This window comes from Sabethes cyaneus, chromosome 2 (assembly GCF_943734655.1).
Source record: "Sabethes cyaneus chromosome 2, idSabCyanKW18_F2, whole genome shotgun sequence".
Classification (NCBI taxonomy): Eukaryota; Metazoa; Arthropoda; class Insecta; order Diptera; family Culicidae; genus Sabethes; species Sabethes cyaneus.
The window spans coordinates 183,903,617-183,929,553 of record NC_071354.1 but is presented as its reverse complement, the minus strand read 5'-3'; the positions used below and the strand labels follow the sequence as shown (position 1 = coordinate 183,929,553).

Below are 25,937 nucleotides of genomic sequence, written 5' to 3'. Positions count from 1 at the left end.
ATGACTCCGAACAGCATACTGGCAGCGACGCTGAACAGGCACCTGAACAGATTAGCAGTCGTTCTGATAGTATTAATTAGCTGTTCGTTAGATAGGACAAGCAGTTGGACGCCAGATGTCCTCACTAGGTCATATATTACGTATGGTGAGTAGTTTCTTCCCATATATTTATGCGCTTTTCAGTAATAAATCGTTCGCCGTCGTTGATAAATTTACTTCCCCAAGCGTACGCGCGTGGCTTAACAGATACCCACTGGATCCGGCACTTGATCCGGTTTGGTGACATCCGATATCTGTGTGTAATTTTTATTGCTCCGCTGCTGCTGCTCCTCTGTCCAGCGCAACGTGATCGTCTGAAGCTCGAATGATTTCCGGTTTAGTTTAAGCTCATCGAGACCGGTTCGTCGGTTGGTTCCGACTTTGAGGGGTCACAGCTCACCTATTGTTTTACGGCTCGTTGAGCAGATCGTTTTGTTGCCAATCGTTTTATCCGTATGCATGTAAACCGTATGGCTTCCTTCTATCAGATGGGTTCTATTCTGATGCGGTTTTGATGCGGTAACATGACACTATCCTCACGGTTGGGTTGCGTTGACAGCATGTAAAGTTACTACGTGTAGTACATCGTAAATGTTGGGAAAAAATCTAATGATTTGACTCTGTCGATTCTGTCTAGACCGTGTTCATAAAGATGGACTCTAAGGTTAATGTAATTTTTGAAAAACCAACAGAATGGATAGTGTTCCGAAATCGCTCAGAGTAAGTTTAGGAACTGATTAATAGAATAAACTAGCCGTCGATGTGTCAGTTCATTTTGGAATACCTCCTGTTGCTTGTGGTAAATTATTCTTGACACGCGACACTGGCAACAGCTCTCTGAGTAAAGCTATGGAAAAGGAAAACCAACAAGCAATTTTCCGTTGACAACGATCTCAAGATGAAAAATGAATTGGTCCCTTCAGAACATAATTATGATGTGATGACTAGGGAAGTCTGATGTACTATAAAAGCTAATGTGCTGCTCGAGTAAATATCGTTTTATCGTTCTGTGGAATAAATTCATTACGTCTTTATTACTGCTAACTGCAGATAAATATGTTTTATACCGCGCAGAGAACCCAAAATATGTCATAAACTACATCGCTTTCAAGAAGGGGAACTGATAGGAATGTTCTCTTTTTACGCATGTGAAATATATATTTTGATGAATAAATCTTTTCCTGACATACTAGCGGCCTCTTATTCGCTATGTCTACGAAGGTTGTACCTTATGAAGTAGGTTTTATAGTAACATTTATTCTAGCATTTTCCAATTTCCCGGAGGTATCTTTCGTTTTATATTCATTACTAGCCGATTGGCCGAACTTATTTGGTGCCCCTTTGTCTTCCAGCTACTTGTACATCTGTTTGTAACTCATAATGCAAGAAACAAACCCCTTTTACTTTATTTGAATGTGTCTACATTTGGCAACTCCTTCTCCTTTTGTCCCCTAGCCACTTGTAAATCTGTCTTCTTTGCGGTAATTCCTATACAGCGAGACAAAGCCTTTTTTACATGTTTGAACCTCCCCTTTGATCAATGGTCAGCGAATTTTGGAATGTACGCGGTTTTTTACGTGAATTTCGGAGTTTACGCCGTTTTTTTCGAGAATTTTGGAATTATCGCGGTTTTTTACGTGAATTCCGGAGTTTGCCTGACAGGGTTAGGGTTTTTTGCCACCTCCTCGACATCTTTATCTTGGATATTATACTCCAAACAACAATGACCGACGCATTGAATTTTTATGAAGTCATGTCCCGCCCAGTGTTTTTAACGTTTCAGATTCAGTCACAGAAAAACAGCGACGTGTTAGCAAACGCAAGGGGTCGGACACTCAGCACATTGTGCCGCGGCACTCCTGAGATGTCAAGCGGCACACCTCCAGTTCAATTTTACCTATGAAATGGGAGCACTGCCAGTTGTCAAAATCATCTCGCACGGTTGCCAGATCTATCAGATTATAACGAATTTAACAAATCTTGCAGTTGGGCACTTTCGGTACAGCATCGGCACAGTTCGGCTTGTTGCAAGTCGCATAACATAAAAACGGCTGTGCCGAGTGACCGACCCCTTGAGCAAACGTGTTCCTTGGCATAAAGGGCTTATCATTGGGGGGCTGTCAAGAGGGAGCTTCGAGTAAGTAAAGCCACTGCGTTTTTCTTGCAATCGGACCAGTAACAGTTTGACAGTATGATTTTTCCAGCACTACTGGTTACAAGCAATTGAAAGCTAATAACAATCAATCTTCGGCTCACCAATGTAAGCTTGTAATGGACCATAAAGATTAATCGTAACTTTTCAAATCTGCGACGATGAAGGAAGTGAAATGCAAACGAACTCAATTCAATCTGCAAAGCACCGGACAGAATTAAAACAAGTAAATTGTATGCTTTCCTTGCGAGAAAAGTTATACTTTATAACGTTTATTAGGTGGAGTTCGGAAAGGGTTTTTGACTGCGAAGATCAATTCATAGTTTGCAATTGAAAGGACTGTTGATAGCAGAGCAACGGACCAGTAAAATAAAAGCGTCCGTTTTGGTAAACCTTGTTGGCATGCAACAAAAAGTAGCTAGGAAAATGAATTGGAAACTATTGGGCAAATGAGTTCGAGAGCCACGAGCTGAATATGGCAAATTTATGTCGACCATCAAATTTTATACAAACCATCAATGCTGGGAAACCTGTTGACAGGTTTTGTTGTCATGATGTAGCTACGAGGCTTTCACAGGTTTAAATACATCAATGTATGCATTGGTTCTGAAAGAACTATTGGAGTTTAATTGCACTCTAATTATGCTTCTTTTTTGTATGAATTCAACAACGTGACCTTCAACGGTTGCGATATTGTTCAGGTTTTGTTGTATCGCTACTCAGTAAGTAAGTAAGTAAATATGCTTATTTGCATTTTTATGGATGCTGTGTGCTTAGTTACCCAGGCGAGTCCTCATTACATACGTAAGGAACACTGTTCTTGTATAATAGTTTATCAAGCGCTTGCTATCAGCTATACAATCGTTGAATAAGCTACTCTTAAACATAAATGCTTGTTTGGGTTTCTCGAGTCAGTGTACTACACTAGCTATAAGAGTGGTTTTATCACCACCTTCATTTGTACATCAAGCAGACTTCGTAACCATGACTATGTAATCTATGGAGCATTCCCCATCCTTATTGTGCTTATTGTATGCTCAATTTCGGTCACTAGAACTATTTTAAGTGTGCAATTAAACCCAAATTGTTGTTTGGGTCCCAAGCAGTGACGTGGAAGTTTCCATTAACGTTGAACAACGTACTTGGAGGTTTGTTTCACAATTCTTCCGCAGTAAAATTTTCATTGCACCTGTTCTTTTTCTATGTATCCATCGTGAATCAATATTATCGTAAGCTATTGGGATTTTTTGTTTGCACTAACAATCGTACGAGATAAGATTGCAGCGCTCAGGCTAACATGCTGTGGAGTGTCGATTTCCGACGTGCAAAATGATATGTGTGAAGTTTGCGAAACTCATACTCTCCCTGGGAATACATTATCGCACAAGGTAAGAGATTAGCGCAGTCTTTCTTGGAAGACGATACCGCACTAACGACCCACCAACCCCCTGCCGTCAGGGGGGGTCCCGCGAAGGTAGATAGGTATTGTGCAATATTTATCTTCCGCGGTGATAAATTCTGCATACAAACTGCCTTTCTGACACAGTTTGACACTGAAAGTGTACGGACCGCAGTTGCGGAAAGGTGCCACACAACACAGAGAGCAGCACCACACGCGATAATGATGGTCATTTGAATATTCAAATGGTTCTGATGAGACGGGTCCGACTATGATGGAGAGATTGTATTTTCACGCGGAATTTGAAATTTTACTGCAGGTGTGACAGAGGGACTATAGTTAGCCAGTTTTTTTGTCAACAAAGCTCACAGTTTTAATTTATAATTTTTTTGCATTAATTTTGAATATCGAAAATTATTTCCATATTGCTTATATTAGGAATATTAAATGGTTTTCAAAATATATATTTGGAACTGCTGTGCAAATCTGTAGTAGCCAACCCTATTTGCAGAAGCTGAACAAGGAGATTCTACCTCTGGTTCGACATAAAATCCAAGATTTGCATGTTTTCACACTTGACAAGAACTTCAAACCGGGATTTTTATTTGCCCACCAAGCAAGTTTCACACAACCTACAAAGCAATCATCATAGTTACCTGCGTCAATAGAGTAGGCAAAGTTTCTTGCAGAAAAAATAGCAATAAACAGGTTGATTTGTAGCATGTCATGATAAAAACAGGGCGTGTCAGAACTTGTCATTCGTACTATAAATAAATCGTTTTTAATGTTTGTTTTTATTTCTATATACGTTACCCTCCGGTTTCTATCTCCGACTGGTCACAATCAATTAAACTCGAATACTTTGCATTGGTCTACCACCATTTGCATATTTGCCAATCGCACAGAAGAAGATCAATCAAGATTGAGTAACTGACAACACGCGCAACCAACCGAGCGCATTGCATCGCTTTTCAAAAAGCTTTTACGAAAAGATCGATTACTCAATTATCATTGCCCGACACTTGAGCAGTGCATTTGCTCTCGCGGTCACCTGACCCGGTGTGAGGATTCGGCGACCTCTGCTGGTACTTAACAAAACAAAACAGAAAAAAATTGGTGCTCACAAGTTAAGTTAAGCACAACACTCACGCTCAATCAGATGCCGCCACCGCGACCGCGCCGCTTGCTGACAGCGGTGAATGAATTTTCCGCAACGAGCGCATCCTCTCTCACTCGCGAGCTCGCAGTTAAATGTTTTCCACTTGATCGCATCAAATGGTCGCTGCGCTTTCGCAATGGCCCCATCATCGCAGTGCAGTGCGATTGTTTTGTCTAATCCACCGGCGGATGATCGCAGCAGGCAGACCCCCGTCACTGTAGATGTTACGAGGGCTGCCCCAAATTGACCTTAGGAGTCGAGCATCGTTTTACATCGGTGTTGGCTAACTCCGCTATCTCTCTCTACTCTAGAAGAAGCACCCTTGTGGTGCGAATGTCGAGTGAAAATTTGGGATGTTTTGACAGATCGAGTGATTCCTGGTGAGTTGTTGTACCTTGTGTGTTAGTGCCCACCCCTTGTGAACTCAGCGATTGTTGATTCTAGTAGGCCAAACGAAGGATTCCGGTGTTAGAATTGAGATAGCATAAACATCAAGTCACCAAAGATAATCAGTATAATTGCTTCGCCTAATCATTTCTTGGTAAGGCTGATGACTGGCAGTAAAGTATCTTGTTTTGTGTGTGCAACACCTATCGCACAAACCAGCAAGCAACTGCGTGTTACTGGACGGGGAAGTGAACTTTAGTTAATCGATGGGATTACGACTAACTTCCGTGTGTGTGACAAAAGATGATTTGATATAGACTGCCACCAATCCAGACTTAAGTGCTACCGTAAAAGGAGGTCACTTTCAGCCTCTCCAAAATACCTCAACCAACCTGGTTTACAAATTTACCGATTAGAGTAACCCTCTCCCTCCGCGGGACAAACCCAAGCCACTTGACGGCAGCCGGGCAGGCTTATCTCCGATCATTCATAAGAACGCTAAGAACGAAAACGAAATTTCAATTAAGTTTCAAACTCGTTTCGATTGTCATAGTCGAATCCATTATGATGGAGGTAGGTATAAATAAACCGGTGTGCTATGCGGGCCCCACTCGCGCCCCTGCTGCTCGTATGAGATAGATGGCCGGCGGCTAGGAAGAGATCGCTAAATTTGTTTCGTTTATTAGATTCCTCACGACAATCGCGCATGTTCTCGAAAAGATTAATGAAGCGAATCTAGTATATTAATCTTGGTTGAAATTGATTTGGTTCTCACAACTGTACGCATATGAGCTAAAAATAAGGAAGACAAAATAGTCCGAGACGAAATGACGGAAATAAGATTATTCATCGGATAAGGACTACATCGGTTGATAATACGCAGGTATAGGTTCGGGTGATCTGCAGAAGAGACGATATTTTGGCTCAATCAAAAACTGATGGCCTATTAAAAAAATATATTGAGATGTAAACTAAAAAATTTGGTACCTGCTTGCCGTGTAAAATACCTGTTAAGGTCACATAAAATATAGCAGAAGTAATATAGTAGAAATATAATGTTTTGTTTTCCAAAAAAAATCCCAGCGGCTCTACACTGAGTTTATTGTTTACTTATTGTTTTCTCCATCGAATCTAGAGTCTAAATAAAGATTTCAAATGTGAATGGGAAGAGCCGATTTGAGTTGAGATTTTACCCATTCTCAAATCGGCATAAAAACTCATTATCTTTTCGATTAATAATAGTAAACGGGAGGATGAAGTGAGGCTACCGGGGGAATGGATGGAGGGAGTGGTTTGTCCCATCTACTAAAAGGGCGATCAACTCGACTTCTGCAACTATCGCGGCATAACGGTGGTAAGCGCCGCCTACAAGGTACTCTTCCAGATCCTGTTACGCCGGCTGCCACCGACAGTACAGGGCTCGTGCAACTACGGACCAGATGTTTACCATCCGACAGATCTTGCAGAAATGTCCGGAGTACAACGTGCCCATGCATCACATCATGCATGATTTCAAAGCAGCATACGATACAGTCGATCGAGACCAGCTATGGAAAATAATGCACTAACAAGGTTTTCCGGATAAATTAACGCGACTGATCAGTAGTGCATTGGATCAGGTGATGTGTTTCGTGTGCATTTCGACGTGGCGAAGGTTGAGATAAGGTGGAAGCTTATCCTGCATGCTGTTCAACGCCGCTCGGACGAGCGGGGATCGAAATGAGTGGGACAATTTTCACCAAAGGTAGCCAACTCCTAGGCTTTGCATACAGAGATGCCAGAAGTAAAGAAACGTCTTCATTTTGAAGACATTTTTGTTACAAAGAAGACTTTTATTTTGAAATGTCTTCACTTGAAGACATGTCTTCACCATGCAATTCAAATGGGTAAAAAAATCTGGAAAGCCGGAAGAAGACAAATGAAGACATTTTTCTGGATTTGTGAAGACTTTTCAAAAAATCACCTGGCATCTCTGCTTGCATATGACTTTGATATCACAACCAGGAACTTTGCGACGGCTCAGGCAATCTACGTCAGACTGAAAGAGGAGTCTAGGAGGGCTACAAATTATTGCGTCGAAGACCAAATACATTAAAGGAAGAGGCTCAAGAGAAAAAAACGCGTGCCGTTTTGCCCTTCGCAAAACGATACGATCATGAAGCATACGCCGTCGTACGAAGCTGACAATGTATAAAATCCAAGTTCTTTATGCATTTGAAGCCTTGACGCTGCTTACGGAGGACATATGCTCCCTTGCCGTGTTCGAGCGGAAGGTGCTGCGGACGATATTTGGGGGACAACAAACTGAAAGCGGAGAGTGGTAGAGGCCTATGAATCATGAGCTACATACACTGCTTGGAGAAATGCCCATCGTACATCTAGCAAAAGTCGGTAGGTTACGGTGGGCCGGACATGTCGTTAGGATGCCGCACGACAGTGCAACGAAAACAGTTCTCTTCAACAACCCGACCGGCACCAGGAACAGGGGGACTCAGAGTGCAAGATGGCTCGACCAGGTCGATAGTGATTTGCGATTTCCGGGACGACTGGGAAATTGTCGACAAGTGGCCCAATATCGAGTTGAATGGAGACGACTGCCTGAAAAAGCATGAGCCAGCCCGGTTTTAGGCTGCTGACGACGACGATGTGGAAATGATACAAAATCATACCAGATAATACAAAAATAACAAAATAATATGACAAAAAAATTCAATTAACAAATACAAAATACAATCAAAAATACAAAAAAAACTGGCGCAGTAATGAAAAATAACATCAAAATGATACAAAACCATTCCCCATTTTTTGAAAACCCCTTTAGGGTTTGGTTATGCCGAATTGTAACCCTGCCTAAGAAAATTACTAGCTACGCCCCTGATCTGGACGCACTGCTTATTTTATTGTAGCACTGCTCGCGGTTTTCAGCCTCAGACTTCAACCCTAGACAAACAGACATAACTCTTTGAACAAAATCCCACAAAAAATATCGTCACGCATATTTGGCCTGCACAGTAACACCATCTATGATCGACATTCCCAAATATCAACTTACAACAGGAGCAACCCTCGGACAAGCAAGTACACTAGAATTTCTTTTTACGTCCATTCATTGTACGTGATTTCGTTTTACGTCACCTTTTTTACATTCGAAATTTGAATTAACGTTCTCTCGTTTTACATCTAAAATTTTAATTAACGTCCTCTTTTTTACGTCCAAAATTTGAATTAACGTCCTCTCGTTTTACGTCCCAAATTTGAATTACGTCCTCTCGTTTTACGTCCAAAATTTGAATTAACGTCCTCTTTTTTAAGACCGATTTTTGACGTCCCCCAATAGTGGACGTAAAACGAGGTTAGAGTGTGTTTTATAAGTGGCCTTTCCTTCCTCAGTGCTCGAAAAACTGACAACCCTGCATAAAGGCGAAAATTAAACGCATTCAGCGCACAGAGTTTTACGCCAGGTAGTATTTTTTCCTGTCAGCCCATAGATCTGACTGCTGAGCTGCTGACAGTGCTTATCTCAGTTCTCAGTTTTCTACCCTACAAACCAATTCATTTATGAATTGCAGTGTTGGATGATCGATTAACCTGTCAGCCAATTTTCTCGCTCATGACTGATATTTTAGATTGCAAAGATTTTTTTTAATTGCTTTTTAAAATCAGCCAAAACCTGGCTGAAAAATATTAATTAAAACTTTAGAGTAATGTTTACGTTTGTTGTAATTTCGTTTACCGTTGTCGGTAGTTCAAAATGAATGAATCATTCACATTTGATTTCATTCACTATTATCGAGAACTAATGAATGAATGTAAAAAATAACATGAACATGAACGCAAGTGATTCGCTCGAATATTTGTTTTCAGGTTGGCAATGCTGTGTTCATTTCATCTGTTTGAGTAGTATATTGAGAGTTACCAGTGTATTGCATAAATTGAACAGATTTTCTATTATTTCTAAGCACTGCCCTTCCTTTCGCTAAAAAGCGCCACTTTGACAAATACGGAGACATTCACAACCAACATCAATGACATTTGAAATGAATGTTTTAGCGTATGAAAAATGGGACAGTCAATGCTATGTCTGTTAGTCTGTGCTTGAACTATGGACCTGTTACAATTTGCAACACGCACGATAGTCACCCCATGCGCTTACACTCAATGCCGTAGCATGCAGTTGGCCAGGCTAGCCCTCGCCAAGGGCGTTAGCCAAGTGCTGGATATAGGGAGTTAAACGAATCATGACAGTCTGATTCTAAAAAATAATAAACTTCGAAGGAAGACTGATTTAAGAATCGGGTCTTCGCCAGGTCTAACATCTCCAATCCAAAACCTGATGAAAAATGTGGTCGAAAACATGGTTCAAATTGTAGTCCAAATCTGAAACAAAATTTGCTAAAAAATGTTGTAGATCACATAGTCCAAGTGCAAATTGTGGTCCAGGTTGAGAATCTGGTTCAAAATCTGATCCAAGATCCAGTTGCTGGTTTAAAATCTGATCAAAAATGTGGTCCAAAATCTGATCTAATGGTTTATAATCCGGTCCAATTTGAGCATGTTGTCTAAATTTGATTCAAAATCTGATAAAAAATGTGTTTCAGAATCTGGCCCAGGCTCAAAATCTTGGCCCAGTATGTGGTTCAAAATCTTGTTCCACATCTGAACAAAAATGTGGCCCAAAATCCTATCCAAAACCTGGTCTAAATTTGACAAAAATGTTGTCTGGCTCAGAATCTGATGAAGGTCCAACGTTTCAAGTCCAGAATCTGGTTCAAAATATTGCCAAAATCTAATTAAAAATGTACTCCTAAATCTTGTCCAGAATCTAGTTCAAATCTGTTTAAAAATTTGCTACAAAATCTGATTCAAAATGTGATCTAAAATCTGGTTGGAGCTCCAAAATATGATAAAAATGTGGTCCAGAATCGGAGCAAGGTTCTCACCTGCAACAGGGTCTAAAATCTCGTCCAAAATTTGATCAAATATGTGGTCCAAAATATCTAAAATCTGGACCAAATCTGATGAAAATGTGGGCCAAAATCCGATCTAGAAACTGATACAACTAGAAGATCTTATTGGGGTCCATAATCTGATCTGAAATCTAATACAAAGTCTGATTCAAAACCAGGTCAAAAATCGGATCAAAAATGTTGTTCAAAATTTGGTCCAGATTCTAGGCCAAATCTATCCCAAAATCTGAAACAAAAGTTGATAAAAAAATTCGGCTCGCAATCTAGTCCGGGTCCAAAATATGGTCCATGTCTGAAATCTGGTTCAAAACCTGATCCTAAATCCAGTTGCTGGTTTAAAAACTGATCAACAACCAGTGGCCCAGAATCTGCCCCAGATCCAAAATTTGGTCCAGAATCTAGTCCAAATTTGTTCCAAAATTAGAAACAAAACCTTATACAAAATGTGTTCCAGAACTTAGCGCAGGCTCAGAATCTGGTTGGTGGTTTAAAATCCTATCGAAAATAATAAATTTGGAAGGAATACGGAATTAAGAAACTAGGGAGTGCTAAATGGGGTCTTCGCCAAGGGCGGAACAATGTCACACTACGGCTCTGCTTATACTACCAACACGTGCGAGGATTACGAACAAAGGTAGACCCATTGTTTCTGGATGCAAGTGAGTGTGGCTTCGACGTTATTGTGTTTACCGAGAGATATGGCGCCCTACTGTTCGGCAATGACTTCCCTGTCCATCCCACCGATCGTATGCTCATATGCTCATATTTCATATGCTGCTGTCCAGGTGGCATTCCAGCTTCCATTCTGCAGTAGTGTACAGAAGTATTGCTTACTCTATTAACGAAATTATTCAACAGGTCTCTGGAACAAAGCAAACTTCCTGAACTGTGGAGTTCCTCATTTATGTTTCCTGTTCACAAGCAAGGTGACAAGAGAGACGTCCGAAATTATAGAGGTATCACCTATTTATGCTGTTATATCTATATAGTTTTGAAATAATTATCAATAAGGCGTTTTTTACTCCTGAATTGAATTTCAACTAGGAAAGCACTACCCAGGTAACCAATAAGCATTAAAATAAGCAGTAAATCAGTCGTTTATTAGCATCCCTGGCGTTTTATACTGCAGGTTGTTGTTTATCAGCTTTTTGACTGCATAACTGTTGTAAATTGGCATCCACAATTCTATTTGAATTCTTCTTGTTGGTAACTAGCTGCAAATACGCATTGTCAGCACTATAAGAGGGCTAGCAGTAAAGTAGCCGCATATTTTGCCAAAAAAGCATTTAAGTAGCATTTAAAGCAACTTAAATGCTTATTGGCTTGCTTTCAAATTCCATTGGAAATGCTTATTGGTTACCTGGGTAGGATTCTGCCCAAAGCGATTTGTTTGCCTCAAATTTAACCGAATTTGCGCCACTGTGCGTTCGCACAATTGAAAATGGCACGTTGATGGTGTCTACCAATACTAATTTCAAGGCAGCATTCGATCGAGTAGATCACGACATTTTGTTAAGGAAGCCAGAACTTGGTATCTATGGTTCATGAGTTCTGATTCATTTTTGTTGAAAAAATACATTTCCTTACCTGAAAGGACACCACACCTTGCGTTTATACCATGACAACACGAAAAAAAAACAATAATATTTAAATTAAGCAATCATAGAAAAATCTACGTTTTTGTTGACATTTTATTTTAAAAAGTTTATTAAAATACCTTTCATTCAGTAACAAAATTATTAAAAGCTATGAATTTGGAAAGTATTCGTAGTCTTACGTCATGCTCACATTTGTTGTTTTCGATATAAAGTATGTAAAAATTAGCAATTTTATTTGTAAGATTGAAAGATTGATTTTTTATCTTCCCCTAAACCAACGATCGTTTAAATTGTCGGCCAAATTCAATCAACCGCGGTCAAATCACTTAACTCTTCGTGCAAAATGCCTTGAAAGTAATGCACTCTAGAAGAGCTTGTATTTGAATTACCGAAAGGAGTTTTCAACCAGCATCTCTTTCTGCGCAAACATTCACTCGTGCATCGAGCCGCCACGAAGCACCCAGAGCCCAGCGTGAAGTTTCACGTTTAAGTGTTTAGTTTTCGCACCTGTTTTTCGCAAATTGATGCGATGACCCGCCCGGAGAAGACGGCACCTTGAAATGAACTGGAAAAGGCCACTTGCGCTCAGGCGTCTGAAAGTAAAACAATAAAACGCGAAAACACAAATCAACACTTCAAACTCATGTTGGTCAAGCATCCATCGATTTGATAGGAACAAATAGCGCTCCGCTCCGGAACGAGACGGGCGGCAGTGTTTATCTATAAGGTGTGAACTCAGTTCAATTGATTCATTCATTCAAGGTTTGCAGCTTGTCCTGTCGCGGGGTTTTGCCTATAATAGGTGTCATACGTCAACTTGTCACCATCAAATTAAACGAACAAAATATTTGCCATAGTTTCAAATAAAGTTCTCATTCCGAACAATAATCTATGAATAACGTCTGAATAATCTTACCTACCATCATCAGCAATAGAGCGCGATAAATCATTGTAAGCAGTTCATTCGGTTACCCCCTTCGGTTGATTATTCTCACTCACCAGCATATCGGAACGATTCGATCTAACTGTAGAATGAGTTTCATAAATTATGCTTTATCGATGTCGATGCGGATGCTGTCGCTGGGTACCGCTACGAGTCACATAAACACTTGACCCCCGTCGTCTTCTTCTCAGGCGCGCAAGGTTCAATCGACGCGTTCGCGTTCGCTGATTGAATAAATTTGAATTCGAAATTTGGAATGTGTTTTGCTCTTCAATCGATGACCGTCTTTTTTTCCTTCTTCTTCTCGTTCTCCATTTCAGATAACACGATACCCGCCTTTTTCGGCAACAGCACTGATTACTTTAAGCTGCTACATCAGGATGACAGTTCGATACTGATCGGCGCGCGAAATGCCTTGTACAACATCAGTCTCGATCGGTTGATCGAGAGCACGAACCAACGGGTCACCTGGAGCTCTTCGGACGCGCACCGTGAGCTGTGCACACTGAAGGGCAAACAGGACCAGGACTGTCAGAACTACATACGAGTGTACGCACGGGTGGGAGCGAATAGGATCATGCTATGTGGAACCAATTCGTACAAACCCCTCTGTCGGTATTACAATGTACTACCCAGCGATGGGACCATAGTCTACGATAGCAACGAGATGGAAGCGCTGGGCCGCTGTCCCTACAATCCGCTGCACAACAGCTCCTACGTCTATACCGGTAAGTTTACTTCAGCCTGACAACCAGACTCAATTATCATCACAACCTTAAAATCTTTCAGACGGTCACCTTTACTCGGCTACGGTGGCTGATTTCTCCGGTGCCGATCCGCTGATCTATCGGGAACCGCAGCGAACCGAACAGTACGATAGCAAGCAGCTGAATCAGCCGGCTTTCGTCAGTGCCGTCGAGCACAACGGATACGTGCTATTTTTCTTCCGGGAAGTTGCCGTCGAGTACATGAACTGCGGCAAAGCGATCTACTCGCGCGTTAGCCGAGTGTGCAAAAACGACAAGGGTGGCCCACATCCGCTCAACGACCGGTGGACGTCGTTCCTAAAAGCACGCCTAAACTGTTCCATTCCCGGCGATTATCCGTTCTACTTCGATGAGATTCGTAAGTTACCCCCCAGTTCGATTAATGCTTTTAACTTACGAAAATTATTTCTATCCACAGAATCGACCACAAAAACCATCAACGGCATCTACGGAGGCCAATCGAATCAGATCATCTACGCGATCATGACCACTCCGGAGAACGCAATCGGTGGTTCGGCCGTGTGTGCTTTCTCCATTCAGGACATCCTGGACACGTTTGAAGGTCCGTTCAAATCGCAACGCGATAGCCATTCCAACTGGCTGCAGGTACCGCAGAGCCAGGTACCGGAACCCCGTCCCGGCAAATGTGTGGACGACAGCCGAACACTGCCGAAGGCGTCGGTTAATTTCGTTAGAATGAACACCCTCATGGATATGCCGGTGCAATCGCTTCATTCGCGGCCGGTGTTTACCAGGGTTAGCCTGCTGTATCGGTTGTCCGCCATTACGGTAGATCCTCAGGTTAAGGCGCTTCATGGTACGACGTACGACGTGGTGTTCGTTGGTACTAACGACGGAAAAGTCATTAAGTTTGTCAACATTCTATCGTCAAACACAACGGAAGATGTCAAAACCGTCGTTATCAGTGAAACGCAAGCGTTTCCGATAGGAACCAAAGTCAACGAAATGACGATATCCAGAAAAAACAGGAAGTTGATCGTGATTAGCAATGGAAAGATCATATCGCTTCCACTAAGCAACTGCAATGAGCACGAGTTCAAGTCCTGCCGCAAGTGTTTGGAACTGCAGGACCCGTACTGCGCGTGGGACGATGTGAACCGCGAATGCCGCTCGGTGGAGGATGCCCGCACCGGTGGTCACCCGATCGAAAACCTCTTCCAGCGGTTGGACGGATCCGGTGTGAATGAAATTTGCAAAAAATACGACCAGCGTGACCAGCGGCAGCACAAGGTGGAGGATAACGATCTGTACACGCGGGTCGACGGATCCGGCAGTGCGGAGAAGGAGAAAAGCAGCGAAACGAAAAACGTCGTCATAATTCAGTCCAGCAGGGGCACCGTGTCCTCGATCGGTCCGATCGATATCGATAACGAAATACCCATGACCTCGATCGAGGGAAGCGAGCTGACGAACAAAATCGGCACCCATCAGTATCATCATAAAACAGGTTAGTGTCATCCTCGCCCTCGGACGGAAGGCAAGCGTGCGTCGAACGCTGTTTGCGTTTAAATGCCATTTACCAGCGAGGCAATATACTTGCGTAATTTTTATTGTTTCTGCTGAACTGGGCGTTATGCTGATCACATCGAATTATTAACCCCAAAATAGCCGAGTGCCAAACAAACAGAACCATTTATGCATGCATGCAGAACCCGTTGAGGTTGAAATGCGCATCACGTTGCTTTCGCCGCACCTTTCGATTAGTGGTGCTTGCTAGCTTTTATGGTTATTGTTTGAATGCTTTTTGTTTGGCTTGTGTGTTTTATTTGTTCCCCCGTGGTCGGCCGGACGGGACCGCAAGTGCATGCAAGTGTGCAATGATTGATTATCCATCAATTTGCCAATTTGCTAAATTGAGCCTCAATGCCAAGCAAACGCAACCGGTCCACTCTCCTGTGAGTGTGTGCGCTGTGCGGGTCTGTCATGAATGGCGACAAACCTTTGCTAGCTAACTCTGTGCTGCTCGATAGTAATAAAAGCAGTAATCAATACACAACTGGGAACATAATTTAAAGAAAAACCGTGCCTGAAAGAAAAACAGCGCAATTTGCTGTTTATTGTTGATTCTTAGAAAAGCTGACCTTTTGTGAGAAAGGTACGATGCGATTGTACTTTTCAATTCAGACCATTCGGCGAAAATAACCAATTTATCCTGATGTTTGGTTTATCGTTAAAACTGCATTATTCGAACGATTTATGGCAACAATATTAACAGCGTTCAATAGCGACCAGGGACCAACATGACGGAGTCAATTAACTTTGTGATTCACATTAAACTACCAGACTAACGGTTTGATACTTTACTTCTGATAGTTTTCTTCTTCTGATATAATAGATAGGAGAAATACGTCAATAAGCGTAGGTAATACCAAATGTCAATACTTCAGCGATCAAAAACTGAGTTGGTTTTTCTTGGAAAAAATTTAAATCAATCGTTCCTTGTATCAGTGGACTACTAGTTAAATTTTACTGTGGAAAAAGTGCGTTTTGTGAGGTTTCATTTTCCATTTTTTTTTACAAATTTTCTCCCATTCGCTTTCATTCACGTTCGTGGCCTTGGAATGTAGATGACCGACTTTCACGTTCCTCGCATCAAGACACACACCCTACAGTGTGTGATAGTTTAACCTTTTAAAACTAATTGTCTTGCTATTATAAAGCTAGCAAATCCAAGTATTTACTACGTTTACATGTGATCAGCTGAGCTGATTTGAAATCGCCGGTTTAAGGGCAGTTTACAGCCTATTTTACGACGTAAAATAGTTCAAAGTTGTAAGTATCAATAGCTGGTATATTATTATGCAATTGTGTCATATAGTTTAAGGCAGGTTGAGCGACACTAAAAGTGAGCTCTTTGATATTTGTTTAGCAAAAAACTCGTTTCTATGCTAAATATTAACTTTCTTTCATATTGTCTAGTGATCAAAGATCAAGCCAAATAACATAAAATAGATAATGTTTTAGAATTATTTATTTCAATGGTAGCTAAGTAGTAATATTTTTCTCATTCACACGACAGTGCGTTATGCGTATTATTGACTTCAGCCACATTTGAGGTATCTTCGCTGTCCATATTTATTGTATTCACAATCCATAATTTCAGTCCATAATTCCGAACCAATCGATTCACAAGCGTGTTACTATTATGATTTTTACGATGGTACGACTGCCTTTAATGTTCATGTCAGTTTAGAAGACAATCACATCATTTGTGTTTATAATAGGTACAACAAAGAGCAGAGTTTGTTGTGTTTTCTTTTTGTGAAGCAATGATTTTTACGATGTCCGATTTAACAACAGAGCAAAGAGCTTGCATTAAATTTTGCGTTTCAAATAAAACAAATGCACCACCAACAAATGAACGTTTGAAACGATGCACAAAAGCCTTTGAAGATAATTGTACGTTACGTTCGATAACTTTTACATGGAGGCTCAAAAGGCGAAGCGAGGCCGAGAAAAGGGTGCGCTGAAGTCACGCGAAAATCAAAGTTTTACGCTCTGTTTTCTTTGATTTACGTGCAGTGTTGCACATCAAGGATTCCTTCTGACTGAATTCTGGTCAAACAGTCATTTAAGAATGTTACACTAGAATCTCTGCTTACGTTCAGTCATCTTACGTGATTTCGTTTTACGGCCACTTTTTAGCGACCGAAATTTTAATTAACATCCCCTCTTTTTAAGTCCGAAACTTGAATTACGTCCTCTCTTTTTAAGTTCGAAATTTAAGGCAACTTCTTCTTTTTTTAAGTCCAAAATTTGAATTAACGTCCTCCCTTTTTTCCCAAATTTGCCAAATTTGGCCTCTGCGCCACTTTTTTGGGCCAAAAACTCAACAGATCGCCGTATTCGCCAGATTTAGCGCCGTTAGGACTTCTGGAATTTTTTGCAAATGTACATTTTATCAGTTATTTGCCCTATTTGATTTTAGTTATATACCCTTATAATTATATCCGCTTTATCAAATGAATTATTATCTATTTATTTGGCTTTCCGTTCTAAGACATAGCCTTATGAACAAAATTTCACCGATCAACTCGGCTCGGCGGTTCTCCTATTTCTTGGACACCGGGTATTCGCTGCCCGGTCTGGCTGCAACTGGTCTAACAAACTGTGATTCTGGTCATCTTGTTCCTACGTGATTCGCAGCAAACACTATCTTCTCCAGGGTAACTGTTCGGCATTCTTGCAGCAGGCACCGGCTCACCGTATTCTTCCAGTGGGGATCTCCATGCTTGATAAAAAGGAACGAACTACGAACTACGTTGCCGGAAATCATCCATGACACTCGTGTTTCAAAAACACCAAGCACTCGTCAGTGATGTCAGATCCAATGATATATTCGCATTGATATAGGAAATTTTCAGTGGTTACCCATTATACTGCCGGTGGAAGCATAACTGTCCCATGTTACATTTTGTCATTTTCGACATTTTGTTGTCTAACGCTATAATTATACATGTATTTGTATAATATGAATTGAAAACATGGTGTTTATACTAGAAAAACTCGAAAAAATTTAAAAACAATTTGTCCCACTGGAAAAATGGACGCATATTTGTCTCGCTGCATATACCTTTTCATATAAAATGGTTTCAAGTTGTATATAAAATTTAGTGAAGTTTTTCAACATTATCTCAAAGAGAGACAAATAATAACATCAAAACTAAGTAAGTTTAGAAAAAATCAGTTTTTCAACTTTGGATGCGATTTTCTCATTTTCGTGTTTTGTAACATGGGACAGATATGCTTCCGGCGGCAGTATAGCTTGGTTCAATCCGCGGATCTCCATGCTCGTCCAATCTTTTTTACCGCTCGTATCTCTTCGCACCCTGTCTCACCCCCGAGATACTATTTGACCAATTTCTTCAACAATTTTGTTTGTCTCTTCCCTGGACTTGGTGGATCAACCTTATGTTGCTAATCGAGCGAGAAGTCTACTCTTACGCGAGCGATTATGAGAAGCATAGCGTCAGACAAACAGCTGCCGTTATTGTGTGCAAACATTCTGATACCTACAAACTCGCGAACGCCCAGCTTCGTAGCGTCTTTCTGCATAGTCCAATCGCGAGTCAAACAACTCGTGAGCAACCAGCTTCCCATGAGAGCTAGTGGCCCACAGGCAGACTTTGCAGTACTTTTTCTTTTCTTCTTCATCTTCGCTCTCGATTCTACTCACGGGCGGGAGCGGGAGCCCTCGCGAGTGGTCGGTATCAGCAGCTCGGTCTGCAATGGCGAGCGAGAGCGACAACCGTGGCTGTTAGATTAAAAGGTGACGAAAATACGCTGAAAAGCTACCAAAAGACAACAAAAATACGACGGTAAAAACATGAAAATATGATGAAATGACGACGAAAAGATGCCAAAACAGCGGCAAAACACCTAAAAACCGACAAAAACACGTTTGAAAGGGACGATTCAAATATGACGTCCACCAAATTTCTGCTTTTGGAGACCCCCCCCCCTCCCCCCTCTGTCCGATTGTGTCACAAAACTCAATCTCCTCCCCTACCCTTTGGACGTCACACAAACCCAAAATAAATAAGAAAAGCGTGTTGAAAACAAAAACCGGTTTATAAAAATAGCTTAACCTTTTAAGAGTTAGACTATGATTGAAAAAACATAGAAAATAACACTCGAGTATTTTCTCGAAAAACAAAAAATTAAATTTCGAGATTTTTCCGGATAAACTGATCTTAGAGTTATCTTTTTAACGAAATTATAAAAAGATTCCACGTTTGTTTTGTTAACTTTCTCTACCCGGCGAATAGACTTTTGCTGCTTTTTTAAAGATTTTTTATCGAATTGCTGACTTGCTTGTATGTAATTTTGTAATTGTGCTTGACTGTCAAGCGCCGTCAATCGCTTTTACGTGATTTTCTCAACGATTTTAAATTCAAATAGTTTTTTCGACAACTTTTGGATTTTAAATTGCTTTTCCGGTGATTTTTTAATAAACGCGATTTTTTTTACGACGGTTTTTGAATTGATACGGTTTATTTTTATGACGCTTTTTGAATTAGCGCGCGTTTGTCGCAACATTTTTTGAATTACCACGGTTTTATTTTACGCGCCACGTATTCCCTGTGTGAAAAAGACTTGAGTGTATTGCTGATGTCTTAACAAGGAACAGGACGACAAAAATTGTAAAAAAGTTACTAAAAAACGGCGGAACGACGACAACAGAATATGTAGAGATGACAAAAGATGCAAATAAGACAACAAAATAACACAAGGACAATAACGAAAGGACACAATAAAAAGAACAAAAAAATCGGCGAATACCTTCGAAAAAAGTGCCCAAAATGTGAAAAACAATGGTCATAAAACGACGAGTAGACGACCTTTTGACGTGTGTGTGTGTGTGTGTGTGTGTGTGTGTGTGTGTGTGTGTGTGTGTGTGTGTGTGTGTGTGTGTGTGTGTGTGTGTGTGTGTGTGTGTGTGTGTGTGTGTGTGTGTGTGTGTGTGTGTGTGTGTGTGTGTGTGTGTGTGTGTGTGTGTGTGTGTGTGTGTGTGTGTGTGTGTGTGTGTGTGTGTGTGTGTGTGTGTGTGTGTGAGAGAGAGAGAGAGAGAGAGATGTCAGAAAACGGCGGAAGGGCGACCATAAAATGACGAAAAGTGGACTAATGAACAACGAAAAGACAGCAAATAGACTTCAAAGAGACAGTGAAAATCCGACAGAAAAATGACAAAATTATAATGAAAAAAAGGCGACAAAAATACGATGAAATGGCACCGAAAAAAATGCCAAAGAAGCGACAAAAAATTTTAAGGGCGACGACAAAACTATGCATAGAAAAAGAATATGTTAAAATACCACAAAAGCAGATGTTAAAAGAGACGTGCCACGTGAAGTGTTACGAGCGAGATTAAATACATGGAAAACAATCTCATTTCTTTTTTGTTCAGTTATTACCCTTTTGAAAGGATAAATTGAATCCCTGCTAATTTACTGCTGTCAACTGTTACCTACTTTACCACCCAAGAACCAGGGTGGCTCTTGTTGTATCAAGAATACCTCTCCACTGCCCAGGGTCGTTCCTGGGCTGCGCCAATTCGTTGCGCTTCTCGACACACGCAAGTCGGTCGCAATCTGGTCGAGTCATCTAGCACGTTGATCGCCTCTATTCCTGGTGCCACCTGGGGGCTCTTGAAGAGCCTCTGCACACTCATCCGGCATCCTTGCAGCGTGGTAGGCTCACCGTAGTCTCCGAACTTTCGTCAAGTATACGATGGGAATCTCTCCAAGTAGTGCCCGCAACTTGTGGTTCATACGCCTACGCCACTCTCCGCTATCCGTTTGTACTCTGCCAAAAATAGTCCGTAACACCTTTCATTCATTTATTTATTTATTTATTTACATTTATAACCCTTTGACTCTAGGGTCATTCGGGTCAAACCTGTCGTTCGTATGCGGCAAGTGCACGTATGTCTTCCGTAAGCAAAGTTACTGTCTCAAGTCCGTAGAGGATTACCGGTCTGATTAGCGTTTTTTTACTTCGTCAACTTTGTGCGATAGCGTATGCTCCTTGATCAAAGCGTTTTGCGGAGGGAAAAGTAGACTCGAATTTCAGCTTGAAAGTGTCGTTGGATCTTCTTACTCGTATTATTGTCGGCGGTGACCAGACATCCCAAATATACGAACTCATCTACCACTTCCACTTCCACCACCATCAATAGTCGCTGTCCGTCGGAAGCAAACGTTGCTTCCTCTGGAACCTCTTCCTACCATATGTTTGGTTTTCGAAGCATTGATTGGGTTACATCAATCCTCCTAGCCTCCGTTTTTAGTCTGATGTATTTTGCTTCCGTAGTTCCAAGGTTTCTACTAATGATGCCGGGGTCGTCTGCGAAGGCTAGGAGTTGTTGATCGTTCCTCTCGTTTCGATGCCCGCTTGTCGGATTACACCTTCGATAGCGGTATTGAATAACATACAGGACAAGGACAGTTCATCCCCTTGCCGCAACCCTCTGCGCGATTCGAAAGGATTCGAGAATGGCCCGAAACGCGCACGTAACACATCACTCGCTCCCGGGTAGCTTTGGTCAGCTGCGTCAGTTTGTCCGGAACAACGTACTCGTGCATTATCTTCCATAGCTGTTTTCAATCAACTGTATCGTATGCTGCCCTGAAATCCGCGAAAATATGATGCGTGGGCATGTTGTATTCTCGACATTTCTGAAGGATTTGTCGAAGAGTAACATTTGATCCGTAGTAGCACGGACCCCCGTTAAGCTCGCCCTACGGATTCTCTTGCTATTGGGGATAGACGACGCACCAAAATCTGGGAGAGCACTTTGAGGCGGTTTCGACTAACGTGATGCCGCGGTAATTACAGCAATCTAGCCGGTCGCGCTTTTTGTAGATGGGACAGACTACACCTTCCATCCACTCCGGTAGTTTCTCCTCCTCCCAAATCTATGAAATCAGCCAGCGAACTGCCGTTGCTGGCGGTTTTTGGCCATTTTTGTAGAGTTCGGCCGGGAGTTGGTCCTTCCCGATGGCTCTATTATTTTTCAGCTGGTGGATTTCTCGCCGGATCTCTTCGAGATCATGAGCCGGTACACTGTTGTCATTTGTAGTCATTCCTAGGTTAACTTCCGTTGCATCTCCTTCTGTCATATCGCCGTTGAGATGCTCATCGAAGAACTGCGTCCACTTGTCGACCACCTCACGCTCGTTTGTGATTAGCTCCTTTACCTTGTCCCTACACTTGTCAGGAGTTTAGTACCCCTTATGAGTTTGGTTCATCTTCTCGTAAAACTTGCGCATGTCATTAGCCCTTAATAGTTGTCAGCTTCTCACGATCCCTGTCCTTCTCCTGGCGCTTTTTCTTCCTCAAGATCATGGTCAACTCATTCCGCGCTGGTCGTTACGTGGCCAAATTCTCCCTCGTGTAAACGCTTAAATAGTTTTTCCAAGCTCTTTTTTCCTACAGTTCTATCGCTTGTTGGCATTCCTGCCAAACCAATCAATTCGTGCGCTCGAGATTTCCTCACCTTACATCGCAGTTGCGGCCTCTTTGACGGCCGAGCGTCGTATCTTCTTCCTCGTTGGTCTCGATTTGAATACGCTGGAAACGGGGGTGTATTTCGCTCCCCGTTTGGCCCCCGAAAGAATCGTACGTCTACGACATCCGAGAAGTTCGGGACCTTCGACCAGAATGCGGTCGATCTGAAGGCAGCCCTCCCCATTAGGGTGTTTCTAGGTATGCTTCTAAATGTTCTGTCGTCCAAAATGGGGTACTACAGATAGCCATTCCTCTGTATTTATATCCCCTATAACTATCTTTATGTCATGTCATGGGCCGTCATGTCCTTCCGAGAAAATCATAAAATTCCTCCTTCACGTCTTTGGGTTTGTCGGTGCGTACACATTTATCAGGCTGTAGTTAAAAAAGTTCGTCCTGGATCCTCAACACGCAGAGACGATCATTAATGGGCCTCCACCTAATGGCACGCTTCATTTGTTTTCCATGTAGAACACGAGTCCCACTCCATGCGCTGCTTTATTGTCGCCACATTGGGATGGAAACATTGGGATCTTACCCTCGAATTTTTAAGTAGTTTGTTCTCATTGTCATTGCAGGATATGCTCAGACCTTTTCATTAAATAGATTAAACTGGTGTAATTTAAATGAAAATTTATTCGTTCTTTCAATAGCCACGGCTTGCTTCGATCATCTCAATTGTATTAGTCTAGTACTGCAATACAATAATCAACTAATACGGTCTTCTGTTTTTTTTCAGATCCTTTCGTAAAGGAAAATGTAGCGGTAGCATCGCTGGGCTGGGAATTCAACCTCATGCTGGCAGTGTTCTCGGTACTGATCGGTATACTTGTGGGGATCTGCATTACCCGTCAGGTCATGAAAAAGCAGCCCTTTCATGGCAACAGCGAGCACCGAAATCAGCTGAACTGGTAAGTTTGCTTTCTATGCGTGTTTCTGGTTCAAAAATTACTAATTTTTTTCCTGTAATCCAACCAGGCATCCCGCAAAGAATTTGAGCATGCTGTCGCAAAACCGTACCAGCGGGAAGGACGTCAACCTGCTGATGAACACCACCAATCAGTACCACACGCAGCATCAGGCCATAGTGCAGCAGCTGCAGCAGCAACAGAACAATATGAAAGACAATATCGACTTCGACTACAAGGATCGAAGCGTCGAGTGTAAGAACTCGACCGAAAATCTGGAAAAGGACATCAGCAAAGGCATGGGCACCCTGCAGAAGGTGAAGAAGACGTATATTTGATAGTAAGATAGTGCTTTCGGTGATTGGGACAAAATAACCGCTCGCTGTACTAGTGCTAGTGCGCAAACCCCTCCAAAATCTACATCTACATAAACAAACAACCAATCAAACAAAACACATTATTCCTGATAACCTCTAGTCTGCGTTGTCCGTAAAAAAGCGGACAACCGCAGAATCAAAATACGATATTTCGACCACCTCTCCGAGAACGTCACCGGCTGGCTAGTTACTCGTCAAAATTATTTCATCTTCTGTCTGCCTGTGGATTAGTATCTTCCTCTTCAAAACTAAAGCATCTGCAAAACAAAACGGTACCAGGTATATTACTACAGGTCTTTTTCTGTTTGTTAATAATTTATTTAACCCTAAAAAAACAATCATTGAGCACGACACAGCACGTTCATCAGCTTTCATCCTGTAAAATCGACAATTAAACGTAGAGCTGACTGCGACTCTGATAATAACCGTTTACGTTTCAGCAGCAAGCTGCTATGAAATTTACGGGAAATTCTACCACCATCTTTCATTGTTGCAGAATATTTTGTCCGGAAAGCTTTACTAAAAACTCTGTGTTACCTGGGACTATCCCCTACAACGGTCTAGAATAGAATACCGTATTTATTCAATATTTATTCTTTCAATTTGTTTAAACTCTAGATAACAGACTAGTGTTTCTTTCTTTCTTAACCAAAGTATGAGTAGATGGTAAATTAGAATACCGTTGATGTTTTAAATAGTAATTTTGAAACTCACTTTTGAATAGAAAATCAGTTTCTATTAAAATAGTGACTCTTTTGAATGATATTTTGACTTAATTCTGCAAGACTGAATGTTAAATTCATTTTGAACTGACAGTAAAAGCACGTGTTTGGTTGCACGCAGCCTACTTCGGCAAATGTCAAGATTGTACTTTCTTCACTAGACCTGTGAAACACAATAACGTTCTCTTTGACAGTATACTGATTGCTAATTTTTTCTAATCTATTACATTTTTTCACCTCACAATATCATCGCTTATCTATCGATTGGTTTCCGGCAAAATATTCTGCATAGATAATCAAAATAATAATGAAAAATAACCAACCAGCACGAAGTTCAACGCAAATTCACGTGTAACCAATGCAATAAGATTCTCTTTTCCCCTCAACAGACGCGACAGTTGAAGACTTTCAAGCCTTAGGCGCATTGTGCGAGAGAGAGAGAGAGAAAGTAGAGTTCGAAGAACAGTGTTGTAGCGAATGTAATTTGTAACAACCTGTCAGGATTGCCTCCCCCGCGTCGCGTGCACACCAGTATAGTGCGCTCCGAGGGCGTGTCGGCAAACAAAACAAGGAAGGGAAAAGTTTATACAAGATCGTGTACAGAGATGATTTTATACGTTAGTAAGAGACTGCGTGCCTAGCACAAATCATTCCCCCAAACCTGCCTGCGAAGAGCCGTGCACGCGAATGAATGAATGCCTTTATAAAAAAAAATCATAAACCACAAACATGTGCCCATGCTAAATGGCTACGCACTCCGACAATACGGGAACGGGAGCCGAAGGCTCCCTAGCGGTAGAGCAGTGATTATCGAATTGCCTTTAACGATGGACTGGTGCATCCTAACAGACCGAATTTATTTGTCAATTGTTGCACTTTCAAACAAAAAGTCCATTTTATTGATGCCTTACTATCTGCGTACAAGCACTGACCCTTGCGCTGGCTTACGAGAACGAACAAACAATTTTCCAAACATTCGTTGGAAATCTGGCCGGCTTTTTACGGCGCTGATTGGCGGAGCCAAAGTTTTTCACAAACGCATAAACGTAACACTTTCAGTAGGAAAAATAATTTCTGTGTCGACATTGTTTTACTATAAGAAAATACGTTCCAATAACCGAAATAGAGCCGAGCCTAGCTCGTAACGATTAACGGGAAGAGGGAAAAAACCCACCACGTGGGTGGGCGGTAAAAAAGTTTGGCTCCGCCCCCTTTCGATTGAGTACACAGATGCACACTACTCAACCCATCTTTCATTACATTAATGACTTAGCGAATAGCCCGTACGTTGTTTAGCTGTTTTAGACTTAGATTTAGCTAGCATACACATGCGCTACGATATTTTTTTCTGTCTCCAAAAACCCAACATTTAAACGCGCAAGTATTATCACAATACACCAGAACATTAGTAGAAGTGAAGAAAAATTTCGCAACCGAACCGGAAATGTCACATTTCTCTTTAGGCAGGCAAACAAACAAGTAACTTCAA

The 25,937-nt window shown here is 41.6% G+C and overlaps 1 protein-coding gene across 1 annotated transcript; it reads left to right on the top strand.

The window, feature by feature from the left end:
* LOC128736428 (semaphorin-1A) lies at window positions 1–24,969 on the top strand. The gene is made up of 7 exons (XM_053830910.1): window positions 1–145; window positions 12,965–13,372; window positions 13,434–13,769; window positions 13,830–14,879; window positions 23,181–23,352; window positions 23,420–23,666; window positions 24,838–24,969. The coding sequence occupies exons 1-7, from the start codon at window positions 1–3 to the stop codon at window positions 24,865–24,867; spliced, it is 2,388 nt and encodes a 795-aa protein (XP_053686885.1). The 3' UTR covers window positions 24,868–24,969.
* The last annotated feature ends 968 nt before the right edge of the window (window positions 24,970–25,937 follow it).

What these genes read in the sequence shown, in the direction of transcription:
- LOC128736428 (XM_053830910.1), top strand. Translation starts at nt 1, where the DNA reads ATGACTCCGAACAGCATACTGGCAGCGACGCTGAACAGGCACCTGAAC. An exon ending in TAGGTCATATATTACGTATG is followed by an intron (nt 146 to 12,964) that starts GTGAGTAGTTTC and finishes TCTCCATTTCAG; the next exon opens with ATAACACGATACCCGCCTTT. An exon ending in TCAGTATCATCATAAAACAG is followed by an intron (nt 14,880 to 23,180) that starts GTTAGTGTCATC and finishes GTTTTTTTTCAG; the next exon opens with ATCCTTTCGTAAAGGAAAAT.